The 17,376-nt window shown below is 46.5% G+C and overlaps 1 protein-coding gene across 3 annotated transcripts in view; it reads right to left on the reverse strand.

Annotated features, from left to right (window-relative positions):
• Positions 1 to 17,376, reverse strand: part of SAMD4B (sterile alpha motif domain containing 4B) — a 41,895-nt gene that overhangs the window by 19,425 nt on the left and 5,094 nt on the right. For all 3 annotated transcript variants that reach the window (XM_042970285.1, XM_042970283.1, XM_042970284.1), the window contains one exon: positions 8,385 to 8,787. In XM_042970285.1, coding sequence (XP_042826219.1) covers positions 8,385 to 8,580 — 196 coding nt within the window. In that variant the 5' untranslated portion in view covers positions 8,581 to 8,787. Of the gene's footprint in view, positions 1 to 8,384; positions 8,788 to 17,376 lie in introns of those variants that run through there.

Raw genomic sequence — 17,376 nt, forward strand, 5'->3', positions numbered from 1 at the left:
CGTTCAGGAACTCCTAGCCAACAGCACCTTCATTTTTAGGGCACTCGCCACCTCCTATTCCTCCAGATAAAGATGTGGGATACCCCCACATTCCCCGGGGCTCTCTCCACATCACATTCATCCAAGTTTCCACACTTACACTGAGATCCAAGGCTTGAACCTACAATAATATCTTTCCTCCCATTTGAATTCTGTCTTTTAACGGACTGCCTAAACCTGCCCTCCTCCAGGAAGCCTCACTGGCCAGTCCATGCCACAGTGATCATCTGGTGACATCTCCTTCCCATCCCACAGTGTGAGGGCCTAGATCCGTCTCATGGAGATGAGCCATGTTTCCCCTTTTGACCCAGAAGGTCACTCCCTAAGTAATAAGGCCCCAGACCAGCCACATAAAGGCGGCCTTGGGAAGGAGCTATTACAGGTCTTCCTTGAAAACCTTGTTACCACTTCTGTGACTAGCTCAATGGACTGCAGGATGGGAGAAAATGCTACAGGGCAAAGGAAACACTTAACATCTGTAGCCCTAAGAAAATGAATCATACACAACTCCCAACTCACCATATAACTGCACATTTTCTTGGCCTGGGACTCTCTGCTCTAAGCTGCCTAAAGAACCTCTGTTTAAGTGCCCAGGGATTCATCTATTCATTCAGAGTCATCAATTCCTGCTATGCCCATAGTACTGGCCAAAATAGAACAGTAATACTACACAATAATAATGATAATGAATAGCATTTATTGAGCACTTACTATATTCCAGACACTATGCTAAGAACCTCACCTCAACTCTTTTTAACATTGCCATCTTATGTCTGCCCCTCCCCCGCTCATGCTCTTTCTCTCTCTCAAATATAAACAAACATTAAAAAAAATTAAAAAACAAAAAAAGGGGCACCTGGGTGGCTCAGTCAGTTAAGCGTCTGACTTCGGCTCAGGTCATGATCTCGCAGTTTGTGAGTTCGAGGCCCACATCAAGCTCTGTGCTGACAGCTCAGAGCCTAGAGCCTGCTTCAGATTCTAGTCTCCCTCTCTCTCTGCCCCTCCCCTGCTCATGCTCTGTCTTTCTCTATCTTTCTCTCAAATATAAACATTAAACAAACAAACAAAAAACATTGCCATCTTATGGATGAGGGACTAAATTTCAGGAGGTGGAATCACTTTCTCAAACAGACAGAGCCAAGATCTGAGCCCAGGTCTGTCAGCTTCCAGAACTGGGAGAAACGTTTACCAACAACACTATACTAGTTCTTCAATGCCAAATCTCTTGTTCTCCACCCCCTTCCCCCTCCGCCATCCTTGGCTTTCCTGATCTCATGCAGGACCTACCACTCAAGGCTAGGAAACCTTGTTGAACCAGCTTCCCATGACTACAAGGCTGTCTCTTAGGTCATCTCCATATCTAAGGATGTTTCCAAGGTGGGACAGGCCTTCCTGACTTGAGGAAGCCTTCACTTTTCCCACCCTCCCACCTCCACATGGCACTAGATCATATAGGAATGAATACCCTGGTACCCCATTCCCCTGGCTTAATCCCTGAGTTTTTGGCTCTTGATGAGAAGAAATAGCGTGATGAAGATTAAGGACAGAAAGTCAAAGACTTATATCCCAGCTGTGTTATGCAGTTGCCTGGGCAATACATTTCCTCCTCTGGAAAGGAGGGATTACAGGTCTGCTGAGAGGATTTAGGGAGACAGTGCATGTAAAGCACCTGACAGAGTCTGCCCACAGTAAGCACTCAGTATGACTCAGTGATTGGTGTTTTTCTCCCTTCTCCTCCAACAGTCAGCCTACTCCTTCCAGCCCTACCCTGACGTTCTCAATCGCTGTTGTTTAGGCCTTACAGAGTAGCCAGAGGCATCTGGGACAGAGAGAAGCCTTGTCTAGTCCCTCCCCCACCCCAGGATACTGCCAGGACCCCAGGGCTAAGGGACACAGCTTCTCCTCTGGTACTGCCAGGGGACGTGACAGAACAGCCCCAAGGGTTGGGCTCAATGAAGGACCTTGTTCTACCATGGAGAAAGGAGAGAGTGGTTTTGGACGACTGGAGGCTGACCCTGGGGAAATGTGTGCTCATGTGTCTGTGTAGCGGTGTGGTGGGGAGGGCGGGCCTCCCATGACTGGGAAGCATCAGTGAGCACTGGATCTGGTCCAAGGAATTTGCGCAGCCTCAGGCCCCTTGGGGTGAGCCCAGCTGGGGCTGCAGATGACGGGTGGGGATGAAACTTCGTTTCCTGCTCAGATCAGAAAAGTCTGGCCCAGAGTTGGGGCACAGTGGGGGCCCAATGAATACCTGCAGAATTGAACCCAGATGGTCTCCTAGAAGGTAGTGGTGTCTATGTGTGTATAGCGTGCCCTCTCGAGGATCCCCTGACCTCAGGTGACCCTGTTTCATATCCTAGCAGAGTATACTGAGTAAGGGCACAAGTTCAACAGGCAAACTTGCCTGGATTCAAAATCTACCTCTGCTTCTATGAGCTAGGTCAACATATTTGTGGGCCAGTCCTTTAACCTCTCGGAGCCTGGTCTCCTTTTCTGTACAGTGGGGGTAGTAAAAGCCACTATGTCACAGGGTTGTTGTAAAGGTTCAATGAGACAATCATGCAAAGCACCTGACATGTGTTAAGTACTCCTGTCATTTTAAATGTTATTGTCATTGCTTTTGGTTGAAGATCTAGAGCCCACGCTGTTTCAGGGCTGTGGGGAGCAAGTAATATGGGAGGGCACATCTGGGACTCCCCCTTAAGATTCCCAACAGGGGTGGGGGATTTCGTGCAGTTATTTACCAAAAACAGACATATCTCTGGTTCCTCTGAGCTAGACGTACAACAAGCAATGATGAAATTCTGGAGGTGGGCGGATGGGGGAGGGGGCTGAGAATGCCATGATGCCAATGGCTGCTTCTCACCAAGCTGCAAACCTGGATTCTGTAGGCACGGAGAGGACCAGAGACACTGTGCATGAGTACCCTCCTTGGCCAGGTGACCAGAACTAAATAGGTCATGACCCTGGGTCCTGGCAAATCATAGGAGCCAAATATATCTTGGAGACTGCCACAGAGCAAATCCATTTTTACGTGCTGGGCTGTTGCAATAATCGTGGCAGCCTCAGGCACTAGTCACAGGGGCTGGGGTTTGGCTGCAAACATGCCCTTCTCTATCTCACCCCAGCTCACACAAACATGGGGGAGGGCCAGGGGGCTCACATTTTTGTTTGATGAACTGTGTCAGTAGAGCTTTAAAGGGAGGGTGGAGGCATGAGAGTTGAGCTCTGGTGACTCATTCAGCCACGGCCCCCTCCTGACCTCAGTTTCCCCACCCAGATTCAGTAAGCCAGATAGGGAGGAGCTTAAACCTACTGGATACAGGGACTCTGACTCAGAGGACAGGAGGAGGAAAGAAATGCAGGAAATGTGGCCTAGGAAGCTGAAGGACCTGGGAGGGAAGGGGATTTCAGCTTCTCTGGCTCTATTCTTTTGGTCCAAGTCAGCATCAGGAGGAAAGAGAGGACTAGCATTACTGTTACAGCTCCAAACAGGCAGGGAAGACAGCACTGGGAGAAGCAATAGGGATGACAACAAGGGGTAACCTGGGGCCTCTCTTTCCTGTTCCACAGACCCTTAGGGTATTGCTTTTCTGTTCCTGGGTATTGTTTCAGATTCTGCTTCTATGAAACCAATGCTGGCTGCCTGGGTTTGGGGGACTTCCTTAAACCCTCCCAACTGCTTGAGAGGAAGAGCCCAGACCAGATTCCCCTTCTACAGCCCCAACTCCCCACTCCCAGCAGGCCACCACCTTCCTGGTCAGTATCAGCGTCAGTATCAAGACAAGTGGTTCTCCACTGGATGTACGCAAGAGCCAACTAGGGAGCTTAAAAAATATTAGACTCGCTGGGGATAGGACCCAGGCCTCAGATTATTTTTATAGAGTCCCTGAGTGATTCTGACATGAAGCCAGGGTTGGGACTCACTTGCCTAGATCAAGCCGTCTGTACTCCCTGCCTTTTTTTTTTTTTTTTAAAGTTTATTTTATTTGAGAGGGAGGGAGAGAAAGAGTGTGCAACATGCAATGAGCAGGAGAGGGGCAGAGAGAGAGAGAGAATCCCAAGTAGGCTCCGTGCTGTGCTGTCAGCGCAGAGCCTGATGCAAGCCTCAATCACACAAACTGTGAGATCATAACCTGAGCCGAAATCCAGAGTCAGATGCTTATCGAACTAGCCACCAGGTGTCCTATCTGCCCATTTCTTTCTTTCCTTCCTTCCTCCCTCCGCCCCTCCCCCACTTTTTTCTTTTCAAAAGAGAGTGAGCGCAGGGGAGAGGGGCAGAGAGAGAGAAAGAGAGAATCTTAATCAGGCTGTACACTAAGTGTGGAGCCTGACACAGGGCTCGATCCCACAACCCTGGGATCATGACCTGAGCCAAAATCAAGAGTTGGAACACTCAACTGACTGAGTCACCCAGGCACCCCCATCTCATAAAATATTAAGAGCTATTCCTTTAGAAAAATGTGCTGAGCCCCCAAAGTTATATGCTTGGCTGTGGCTCTACCTTCTTTGGTACATTATTTCAGAGCCCAAGAGGCACTTGGAGAGTATCTAGAACAACCCTCTCACTGTCCAGATATGGATCCTCAGGCTCAAGAGGGGTGGAACTGGTCCATTGCACAAGAGGTTTTAGTGGCAGAGTTGGATCTAGAACTCCTGGATGTTCTGATTCCTATTCTCATGTCCTGTAACAAATGAATCATCCAGCAGAGCATCATCTCTCAAACTGTCTAGTCAGCAGAAGAACTTGGATACGTGTTCCCAGGCCCATCCCCTCAGGATTCTGATTTCAGGGGTGGAGTCAGGGTTGGGGGGGTGGGGAGGCTGGATTTTAAGAGTCACTTCCCTCCCACCAGGTGATGTGGACAATGACGCAAGTTTGGGAAACACAAGGGAATGGGAAGCCCATAACAAACAAGGGAAGAGATAAAGTCAGAGGGTGCACAGTTCCTCCCACAAAGTAGGCCTCTAGGCCCAGGAAGAAGCTACTTCCTTCACAAATAAGGCAAGGGGGCTGTTCTACTTGAGGGAGGGACCGAGACAGGAGACACAGGCCTCCTTAGTCTTGGAGCCCCCATGTATATTATTATTATTATTATTATTATTATTATTATGTTTATTTATTTTTGAGAGAGAGCAAGCAAGTGTGCACGCAAGCAGTGTAGGGGCAAAGAGAGGTGGGCAGAGGATCCAAAGCAGGCTCTGTGCTGACACCAGTGAGCCCAATGTGGGGCCTGAACTCGGAAACTCCAAGATCATGACCTGAGCTGAAGTCGGATGCTCAACGACTGAGCCACCCAGGTGCCCAGGAGTCCCCATGTCCATTAAGAGTCATTTAACGGTCTGTAGAATTTGCCTCTGTGACCACTTCTCTCTCTAGTCATGCTCTGCTCTAGTCCTGGCAGGTTTCCTGCTGACTCTGATATACACCATAGCCCTCCTTCTCTCATTCTAAGTTTTCCCTACCTCTCCATCTAAGTACCAGCTTGTTATATATTCTCGCCATCTGACCTGGGGCTGCGGCTGAAGACCTTGATTCCTATTTTCATTCATCAGTGAATTCGTTCCACATCAATTCTCAACCCTGGCTAGGCATTACCCCCAAATCCCAGTGCAAACCATCTGGGATGAGCATCAGGTTCTTGGTATAAAGGATGCCGTGTCTTTTTAAGGCGATGTGGTAACAAGGAATCTTTCACATCCACATCACTTCAAACCAGCAGTTCCACAGAATTCTAGGAATTTATCTTAGAGATGCTTAAAGGGTACTCATCGCAGCACTGTTTGTATGAGCGAGACCAAACAGACCATAAAGTAGAGCCTACTGGTCAGGAGCAAGAGCTCTAAAATCAAATTCCAGTTCCACCCGTGACCAGTGGTATGACCCAGGGCAAGTCACTAAACCTCTCCAGACCTCAGTCTACTCATCTATAAAATGAGGGAACAGTGAGACTACCTTACAGAGCTGTTGTGAAGACTAAATGAGTAATAAACGTAAAGAATTGTTTGATTCCCAGGTAGGCCTCTATAAATACCTATTCTTCCTATTATGCAGCCATTAACAATGAGGCATATACATGTGTGCTGAATATGAAATGATCTTCAAATTACACTGTTAAATGAAATTGGTTAATATACACAGTGTTCTACTCCATATATTAAAATGATCTGGGCGCCTGGGTGGCTCAGCTGGTTAAGCAGCCAACTCTTGGTTTCAGGGCTTTGCGCCGACAGCGTGGAGCCTGCTTGGGATTCTCCCTCTCCCTCTCCCTCTCTCTGCCCCTTCCCTTACACATGCTCTTTCTCTCTCAAAATAAATAACTAAATAAACTTAAAAAAAAAAAAAAGATCAAAACAGGGGTGCCTGGGTGGCTCAGTCAGTTAAGCATCCAACTTCAGCTCAGGTCATGATCTCCAGGCTCGTGGGTTCGAGCCCCATGTCAGGCTCTGTGCTGACAGCTCAGAGCCTGGAGCCTGCTTTGGATTCTGTGTGTCCCTCTCTTTCTGCCCCTCCCAAACTCGTACTCTCTCTCTCTCAAAAACAAATAAAACATTAAAACATTTTAAAGAAATGATCAAAATAATGAAAAAGCTGAAGGGAGACTATGTGCATACTCATACATCACAGAATCTCTCACAAAACATACACCAATTGGGAAGATGGAAGTATGGAAGGGAGGAGATCTCACTTTTTACTTTTCATAGGGTTTGATTTTACAAGTTTTGAAAACAAATGCAAAAATTAAACACGCTCTAATAAATAGAATAAACACCACTGGTGATTCTGAGATACAGACAAGATTGGTACTTAGTGCTCATCCAACTGCCTTCACAGGATGGGGTGGCAGGGAAGTGTGACAAAGCTACATAAGAAAACGGCCTGTCCCACAGGAGCCCTACTTGGGGGCACAGCCATACCACAACCAAGAACTCCTGCCACCGATGTCAGAGCAGAGATGAGCCCTCCCTGGTGTGGAGGAGTGTGAGGCTGCTGAGCTCTGAGCCTGCTGTAGTCTTGCTAGATTCTTGCTCTCACTGTCTGCCAGACTGGGACTTAAAGCCGGTGTGAGTCCTGGCCCGAGGAGCCACCTCACCCTATAACCATGGTGCTTCTCTGACTTATACGTAAATATTCGGAAAAATAAAGGGGATTGTTACGAAGGCAATGGGCCTGGGGAGATGAGGGAAGCCAGGCAACTCTGTGGCTCCTAGCAGCCCATGTGGATTTCCTTACCTATGAAATGGGGAAAATAACAGTACCAATTTCATGGGGTTGTGAGGACTAAATGAGTTATTCACAATAAAAACAATTGACATTTACTGAGTGTTTACTACATGCCAGGCACTGTTCTCAAAGCTCACAGTGACCCTAAAATGTAAGCATAGTTACTATCTTGGTTTTAGAGAGGAAGAAACCAAGGCTCAGAAAGTTACTTTGTTATATTGCAAATGACAGACCTGGGATCTAACCCTAGACAGTCTGACCCTAGAGACACTAAAAAACACTGCTTTCCAAGTTAGTATATAAGTACAGCCAGTACTTGGTGTGTTGTAAGGGCTTAATGTGAGCTATTATTATGGGGGAGAAGGTGGGAAGGGTTTGGATGCACTGACACGGAGCCCCTGCGTCCCCTTTCCAGTTAGCTTCAAGTACGCACGAAATGTCCTCTTCTCTGGCCTCCATCTCTCTCACCCATCACTGAGGTCAACAGCTCTCCATCCCGCCCTGTGGAAGCCTACAGGCCAGAATGGCTTCAGCAGTGTGCCCTGAGAGCGTTCTCTGGCCTGACTCCTGTCTATGACTGGAGCCCCTGAGAGAGTTCTAGAGAAGCCTGGCTCACCAGGCTCCTGGTACACACTCTACTGAGTGCTTAGGGAACTGATACGGACTATACCTAAATTCAAAATTCTCTTGAAGCTATTTATGCCTTAAGTCCAACCTACCTTTGTGCCTACAGAACAGTTTAAGATTACTTGTGAATTTCTAAAATTCTCTCCTAGCTCTGGTGTCCCAGAGCTTGAGAAATGACTTATTTGTTCAGCTTCCAATCCACTTTCATAAGTAATGACCTTAGTCCCTTCCTCTCAGTCGCCCAGACAAGCCACCCTACATAGCTCTTCCTCTGCTATAGGTTGTTTCCAGTTTGCACTGCCATCCGCCAGTAGCCCCTCATTTCATGCCTGAGGATATCTGGCAACAAAGCCCCAGGAGACTAATGATGATGACTTGGGAGGTCAGGGACTCCCCCTCCACCAACAAGCTGAGAACCCACATTTCTCAGCACATTGTGGGGTGGGCCTCCTCAGCCCTCTGATATCTGCTCCTGTTCCGGGTGGAGACTCACCAGCACTGTTGGCCTCCGACTCTAGCAGGTGGATGTCATTGCAGTCCGCCAGCGAGTGCTCCAGGCAGAGCTGCAGGAACCGGGCCTGGGTGCGAGTGACCCGCTTCAGAAGTGACAGCAGGGCCACCGTCTGCTCACACTCATTCCAGCCCTTGAACCAGCCAGCGAGGATGCCCACCTGGTCGCGGAACATCATGGTGCCGGGCCTGGGGCCAGGGTGGGGGGGACGGCGGTGGCGAGGGCCAGCGCCGTCACATGGTCTCGGCTCAGAGCTCCTGTTACCTCTCCCCTGAGGGCCAGGGCTTGAGGACGTTCCCTGGCGTGGTGGCAACGGGTGGTAGGGGGAGGAGGAAACCTGCTCACATCGGGGGAGGTCTTGGTCCAGCCACACCTCTCCAGGCTCCTAGAAAAGGAAGGAAGGTGGTCAGACAGAATGAAAGGGCTGGAACTGGCCTGGTGAATGCAGGTTGAGAGGGTAAGGAGGCTTTATGCCTTCCTCTCCTAGGGTGTCTGCTCTGCTGAGCTCCTGGGAGAAAGAGGAAGCCAACACCAGACACTAAACCAACTTTCCCACCAATCTCCAGATGTAGAAAAGACACCTGATTGGGACTCAGCAAGACTAAGGAGAAGAGGTTGCCCCTCAGTCCTAGCTATCAAAGGGCCAAAGGAAGCAGAATTAAGTTGGTAGGATTTTCCAGCAATGGGAAACAGGAGAGGCTGCACACTACAGGGAAAGATCTGAATTAATGGAAACCTGGCCTTATGTGACATGTGACCCCCAGCACATGCCCTGACCTACCTCTTCTGAGAGTGGGAAAGAGTGATTGCTCACCTGCTAAGAGGACTCCATGGTGTTTATGTATGTCAATCTAAGACTCATAAAGCTAGGATGTGAGTGGGTGGTGACCTCAGTGGAGATCTCAAGTATGCAGATAGCTAAGTGATCAGTAACTGCCTGGGTGCCCAAAGGTAGGGGCATGGACAAAGGCTTTTTCAAAGATTTGGGGGAATCTTACCTCCTTCAACCCAGCTCTGCCACTCTGGAAAAGGTGCAGCTCTGATCTCTAAGATCCCACTCATCTCTGCTCTGAGGTGAGTCTCCCCCAGACCTCTTCTTCATTCCTCTGAAGGCTACTCCTGACCCAAGACCCCTGGCTTCCAAAGATGCCTGTCATCCAGACTCCTAAGAGCACGGAGGATGCCAACTTGAGAAGGGTCACATCCAAAGTAAAAAACTCCCAAGCTAGAAAGTGTTCAAATTCCTCTCTTGGATGGGAACGACACAGGAGCTGTGTTAACTGGGCAGACAACAGGACTATTCTTCAGTGGACTGATTTCTGGACACTACTCTGAAGCCTTTTTTTAAGTGTCTCGAGCTCCAGGTCTCTACTCGCATTTCCTGGTCTGTCCCACAACCAGTGCCTTGGCTCTATCCCCAAACCACATTTGGCTCCACGGACTGAGAACTCCACACAAAGACCCACTGAACTTGCTGGGCTCATGTCTTGCCACCTCCCTGAACTTCCATCCTCTTGCTGAAGAGCGCTGTGAGGTGCATCTGACAACGGCTATGACTCACCTGGCAGATCCTCTCTGGGACACCTGAACAAAGCAAACTGACCCAGATGTCAATCCCTTTGCATATAAGGGCAAGCGTAGGGGAAAACGAAATCTTTTTAAGTTTATTTACTTTTTTGATTAATCTCTACACCCAACGCGGGGCTTGAACTCAAGACTGTGAGATCGAGTTGCATGCTCTTCCAACTGAGCCAGCCAGGTGCCCCAGAAATCTTTTTATTATTTTTTATTTTTTTTAATTTATTTTGAGAGAGAGAGATGGAAAGAGAGAGTGAGCATGCATGTGCAGAGTAGGGGCTGAAAGGGAGAGAGAATCCCAGGCAGGCTAGGCTCCCGCAGCACAGAGTCCAATGCGGGGCTCGATCTCACAAACTGCGAGATCATGACCTGAGCTGAAATCAAGAGTTGGACGCTTAACAGACTGAGACACCCAGGCGCGCCAAGACATCTTTAAAAAGGAATCAAATGTTGCTCCTGGCTTAAAATCCTCCAATGATTTCCTAAACTAAACCTAAACTAAAACTGAATGGATCTTGGTCTACAGGTCCCTGGAAGACTCCTGTGGCCTCTCCAATTTCATCTGGTACAAGTTTTCTATTCACTAGAACTCTTTCTTCAGACCTATTTATGGTTGGCCCCTACTTGTCACTCAGGTCTCAGCTCAATGTGACTTCCTCAGAGAGAGCTTCCCTGACTATCGGATTTAAGGGGTCTGTCACCCTATTTAGGCTATTTCTTCTATATAATTTGACACCCTCAGATATTATTTGTTTGTTATTTCTCTTTCCACCAAAAAGCAAGCTATATGGTTACCCAGTGCCCAGAATGGTGACTGGCATACAGACGGTTTTCAGCATGTATTTGCTGAAAGAATGAATAAATAAGGTGAGCATGGAAGCCACAATTGGGATTTCTACAGCCCCGGAGAAGATGACAGAAGGAATGGCCCATAGGATGGGAAACAGACTTGGAAACTCTGTCCTAAGAGAAGTTTGAAGGCACTGAGGAAATTTCCCCGGTGGAAGAGAAGACTTAGAAGGAATGATATAGCTGACTTTGAATATCTGAAGGGGTAGCACACAGGAGAGGAATTAGATTTGTTCTTTTACTCCAGAGGAGAACCAGGGTGGATGGCTCTAAGTGAGAGGGGACACGGGAAATGTTGAGAGTCAAGAAAATTCAGTTCTAGTCTTGCCCTAGACACTGATTCACTTTGACCTGGAGCTAGCCCGCTTCCCTTCTCTACAATGTGTAAGATAAGGAGTCAGACTGGATCAGACACGACAAATGGGTTTTACCTCACAGGCTAACTCCCAACGACTGGTAGTGGCTGGTTGGGGCACTATGGTGTGAAGGATCCAGAAGAAATGAAGCAACAGGAGTATCCATCAAAGGGCAAGGATTAATCAATTGGGGCACACCTCATACAAAGAGATATTATGTAGCTATTAAAAACATGCTTGATTCTGATAGCATACAAAAAACATAGCACGTTTACATCTATATATAGTGTTTGATCTTTCACCACCAACCTGCAGGGCTGATCATAAGCTCCATGGTAATACATACAATACAATGCCATTTTCATACAAAGAAGATAAAAAGCCATACAAAAATCCTTACACACCTCATTATATCTACATGTGTATGTGTATAGAGAAATGTGTATAAAGACACGCCCTAGGCCGTTCGCATTGGTTTACCTCGGAGAGGAGGAATTATTAACAGTCTCTTTATGTAACTTTGTAGCACTTCACTAGTTGCAAGTAAACACGTATTACTTCTATAATTTTTAAAGAATTAAAAAAAAATTTTTTTTAAGGCTGCATTCTACTATCTGGCTCAGTGAGAAAGAATACTGTGACTGATTATCAATGTTTGCCCTGGATGCAGGATGGATGAGTGGTAGTTCACATGCCTGAAAAATCAGTTTCTCTTCCTACCTCCAACATTTTGTGGATTTCAGCCCTAAGGAGACAGCATCTGCCTTAACATAAGGAAGAATTTTAAAATAATATATCTATCCAAGAATGGAACTGGCTGCCACGTGAGGAGGTAATAGCTCCCTGGCTGCTGGAAGTGGTCAAGTGGAGGCTACATGAACATCCCTCGGGAGTGGGAGGGATTCCTTCACTGGGTGGCAACTCATAGGATAGAAGGACATGTTACTATTTCAGACAGAACATTTGTGACGAGAGGTTTGATATGCCAACAACATGTACGGCAAAAAGATGACCAAATCCACAAAGAGACCAAAGTTGTGCACACTCTTTCCCATAAACTTTTTCTGGGTTGTTAGTTTTCCAAAGCAACAGCACTGTGCTTCCCAAATAAGCTGACGACCAGAATCTTCTCCCAAGCCAAATGCTATAAGCAAAGGTTTGGGACAGAGCGGGGTCTCAAATATGACTCTTATTAAGTCCAGGTTTTGAATGAAGCAGGCTGGGGAGGACTATGGTGAGTTAGAAAGCACATACCCTATCTAAAGGGAGAAGTCATGATTTTAGCTCTGATCAACTGCTACCATGTGGGAATGTGGGTCCAGTGTTGTTAGGTTTTAGATTTTTTTTTTTTTAAGGGGAACCGGAAATCTGGATTTTTAAATAAAATTTCCCCTATTTTTAAATATTGGAAACTAATTCACATTAAAATAGCAACAGTGAACCACCATGAGGAACAAACAAAGCATGTGGCCTGCAGTCCTTGGACCAGATGGACACATACTGGGAAAAGACCAGAAGTCTGTGAACTGTCCCTCCCTCAGGCCTCTCTGGTTTATACCTTCAAGCTGCCCAGTTGTTCAGGGAACATGATTGGCAGAGAGGATCTAGTGCCCAACAATGGCTGTGACAGTCCTCAGTAAACACTGGGGGCTTCAGAGAAACAAACAGTTGCTTTTAGGACAGGAGAAGGATGCTGGGTATTTGTTCTGGATGGTGACTAGAGAGGAGAGTGATATGGCTTCTTCCGTCAAAGGGCCAGAGGTCCCCGGCTACCTCTTTTCCTGGGTGGTTGGCAGCAATGAGAAGGGGAGACCTCGGTTAGTGACATGGGCCAGGAAAGAGGCATCACGCTATTCCAAGGCACCTTACACTGTGATGGATTTTGGTGGATCTGCTGCCAACCATCCATGCCCATCTTCTGATACCAGCCCCTGAGTTCCCTTTGGAAAATTAACTGTCTTCCTTGGCTCCAGAAGTAGACATGGCAAGTCCACTGGTCAAGGAAAGTCTTCACTGGACTTCTGCTGGAACCATTGAGGAAAAGAAGTTCTCCATTGGGGTTGCTGACATTATACATCTCCTGATGTTACTGGCTGCCCCTTCGGCTACCTCAGTGAGAGTCTGCCTCAGAATGAAGCCAACACAGATGAAAGCAGAGTCAAGAGATGAGGGGACAAAGAGGGAGACCTGTTCACATCTGAAGATCTGGATCCAACCTAGTCAGACTGAAGCCACCTCACTCCAGACTTTTCAGTTATATGGACCAATAAATTCCTTTTGGGCTGATGCCAATTTGTGTTTCTATCACTTGAAGTTGGAAGAGCCTTGACTGCTCCCATACAAAAACAGAATTCACCACTGCTCTGATCTCTTTGTCTTTGTGCGACAAAAAAATGACTCCCTGCCTTTGAGGAAAGACACTAGAGGGGAATTCCAACGGAAAAGTTCTCAAACAGCCCAACTTACTGCTGCCATATTTGCTCTCTAAGGGACCAAGTAAGCTTCTGTGGAAGCATCTACCAATCCTGGAGGGTGGAAAATAAAGCCAACATTGGCTAAGAGGTTTTAGGAAAAATTACTCACTAGGCTCCCTTCATTGGCTTCAAACAAGAAGCAGCCCACAGATAGGAGGTGCCTCTGGAGCCAGCTCTCCTCACTTGGAACCAGCACCGTGGAGTCAGATGTAGCTGAAAACGGGGCTCTCCTGCCGACACTTACTTGCTGTGTTGACCTTTGGCAGGTAACTCAGTTTCTTCCTCAGTGAGGCTGGTTATAAGAATGAGGTGAAACAATGTACGTAAAAATACCTACCATGATGCTTGGCATGTCTTCATATACCATATACCGTGTCATGTGCCAGGCCCTATGCGAACAGCTTTCTGTGGGTGAGTTCATTCAATTCTGAAAATAATACATACGCTATACCTTACACATATACGTGACATACGCGTATATTACACGCACACATGCACATATACATGTATAACACTATTCTCATTTTATAAATGAAAAAACTGACACACAGAAAAGGTTAAGTCACTTGTCCAAGGCTACACACAGCTAAGCTGAGATTTTCAAGGCCAGTCTGGTTTTAGAACCCTTGCTTGTTCCTAAGAATATTATAGCCTCCTGTAAATTCCCTTCCATTGCCTAGAAAAGTTGGGTAACAGGTACACCCATTAATGCCAACATCTCTGGATGAATAAGGGGGTTCTATTAGCCTTCCTACCCATTCCTAGCCCTTCTACAGCACACGCCTAGGCCTTTGAGAAACTCATACTTCATGAACAAGGTAATAGGTTAGTTACCTAAGATTAACTCACCATCCTGACCTGAGCAAGAACAAGAGAATGTCAGATGCCAAGGGAGCTCAACTTCTCTTTTGTAAAAACTAACCATTATTTTCCGAAACTCCTGAAATATGTACACAAAATATGCATACTATTGCCTCAGCTAAGAATGAGGCTTTTGTATGAACAGTCCTGGGGAAGGGAGGGAGAGGAGTGGAGAAGTCAGGGGGGCCTCCCGGAAGATAAGCATAGCCTAGGAAGCTGTGGGAAACCCTGGAGTAGAGAAGCTGGTTCCCTCTCCCCTTGCCCCCATGTATTGCTCCCTTTCACTCATCCCATGCTTATAGGTGTTGACCCTTCCCCACTAAAACTCTATCTTTAGCTCTTCCCTTTCTCTATACTTGTATCCTCTCACTTGGATGTAATCAACTCCTATAGATTCAACTATCATCTCTCTGTGGACAACAAAGAATTTCTTAAGTCATCTTTGACTCCTTTTTCTTCCATACGATCTAGTCATCTGGTCTCGATAATTCTTTTTTCTTAACGTTGGCTAAACATGCTATCCTTTTTCTTTCCCAAAACTCAAGTGGCTCTGGGACCAGACTGTCTGGGTTGGAAACAGAATCCTTCCACTTACTACCTGTGTAACTTTGGGCAAATGATTTCACCATGCTGTGTCTGTTTTCATTTGTAAAATGGTTTTAATAACACTATTGACTTTCATAGAGTTGTTAGCTATTATCATCATCTTGTCACCAATCCCATCAAGTCCTGTTTTCTCTATACACCAAACATATCTATTTCTCTTATTTTTTACTACCATCACCATATTCAAGTCACTATCCTTTCTCATCTGGACCAATGTAATGCCTCCTAATCCACCTCCTGCTTCCATTCTTACCCTTGTTCTCCTTGCAGAAACCAGTGAACATTCTTAAACAAACAAAAAAACCCAAAAAACAAAAAAAAATCCAATCATGTCACTGTCTTGCTTTAAAAACCCTTTAACAGGGGCGCCTGGGTGGCTCAGTTGGTTGAGCATCTGACTTAGGCTCAGGTCATGATCTCGCAGTCTGTGAGTTCGAGCCCCGTGTCGGGCTCTGTGCTGACAGCTCAGAGCCTGGAGCCTGCTTCAGATTCTGTGTCTCCCTCTCTATCTGCCCCTCCCCCGCTCATGCTCTGTCTCTCTCTCTGTCAAAAATAAATAAACATTAAAAAAAAATTAAAAACCCTTTAACAGCTTCCCAAGTCTCTTAAGTGAAAATATAAATTCCTTACCATGGCCTACAAGGCCCTACATGATCTAGCCTCTGTCCCCTCTCCCTCACACTTGTCTCCTTGTTGTTCCTTGAACACATCTCAGGGCTTCTGCCCTTGTTAATCCCCCTACCTGAAGTTCTTCCCCAGATCATCACATGGCTGGTTCCCTGTCTTCAATTAAATCTGGATTCCCGTGTGCCCCAATCTTCCTCATCTCCCCAGTAAAGAGTTTTTGGTCTGAAACACTGAAATCAAAGGCTGCAGCTCTTCCAGAAACGCTTAGATTTTAAGATCCATGGGGGAAGGACTGTATTATTCACTGCCATATACTTAAAAAAAATTTTTTAATTTTATTTTAGAGAAAGAAAGAGAGAGCACATGAGTAGGGGTGAGAGGGAGAGAATCCCAAGCAGGTTCCACGCTCAGCGTGGGGCCCGGAGCTCAATCCCATGATCTTGGGATCATGACCTGAGCTGAAATCAAGAGTCAGATGCTCAACCGACTGAGCCACCCAGGCGTCCCATTACATTTTCAATTCCTAACCTAGCACCTGGCACATAGCACATCCCGAATAAAATATCTGTGAAAAAATTTTCCACCTTGCAGCAGTCCTTTCTCCACCTAAAACAATGTTTAGATTAAAATGCCTTACTCCAAGATGGTCCCACAACTTGGTGCCTTCTCATCTTTCAGGTCATCAGTCTCGATTGTCACCTGCTCAAAGGCCAATTCTGACCTTGAGTATAGTGGCCACAGGCACCCTCTCTTCCATACTATTGTTTTAATTCCTTCATAGCATGTATCACTGATTTCTTTTGTGTATCCTCTCCACCCACCCCCATCAGAAGGTAAGGGCCATGAGTTCCAAGACCTTGACTGTTTCAGTCACTGCTCTACGTCCAGAACTTAAAAAAGTGCCTCCATAAATTGTTTAACTGCTGGAGTTGAGACTTGCATACTCTATATACTGTTGTTCTGTAACTTGCTCTCAATCAGACTGTATTCAACAAATTTACACTAAAATAAAACAAAACAAAACTCTACCCAAAGTAATTTACTTAACTCTCTCAAAGTTCAGAGTCCTGAAAACCCAAAGCTGAGGTACAGGATTGAATACCACTACTCCTGGATTCCATTACCCTACCCTGAGGCTACCACCAAACCTGGCCAGTCACCTCTTCCCTGTCTCTCTCTCTCAGTGAGATCCCAAAGGAAAGTCTGGTTGGATGGGATTAGCCATAAACTCTCTCTGGATCCAAACGACCACAGACTGGAGAATGATTGAGGCTAGAGAACAAGCAAGGAGGGGAACGGCCACCAATATCAGAAAGCTCATGGGATGGAATCACAGCAACCTGAGTTAGCAAGAGAATTAATTCCAGGGTACAGAACTCCAAACATGTCCCTGAGGATCTTCTGTTAGTATTTCACACTTATTCAGGGAAGAAATTGTTTTCAAACTGGGGCTTTCGGGAAAGAGTTCTCTTTCCGCTAAGGGTGTTGAGGTAGGATTAAAGCGTAGGGTTACTGAAGGCCATCTCTGTCACCACTAAGTAGAAACTTGTTGAGGATGAAGACACTCCTTGTAAAAATGGGCAGAGATTACTGAGAAGATTGTTTTAACTCCTGGATGAAGCT

This window comes from Panthera tigris, chromosome E2 (assembly GCF_018350195.1).
Source record: "Panthera tigris isolate Pti1 chromosome E2, P.tigris_Pti1_mat1.1, whole genome shotgun sequence".
Taxonomy (NCBI): domain Eukaryota; kingdom Metazoa; phylum Chordata; class Mammalia; order Carnivora; family Felidae; genus Panthera; species Panthera tigris.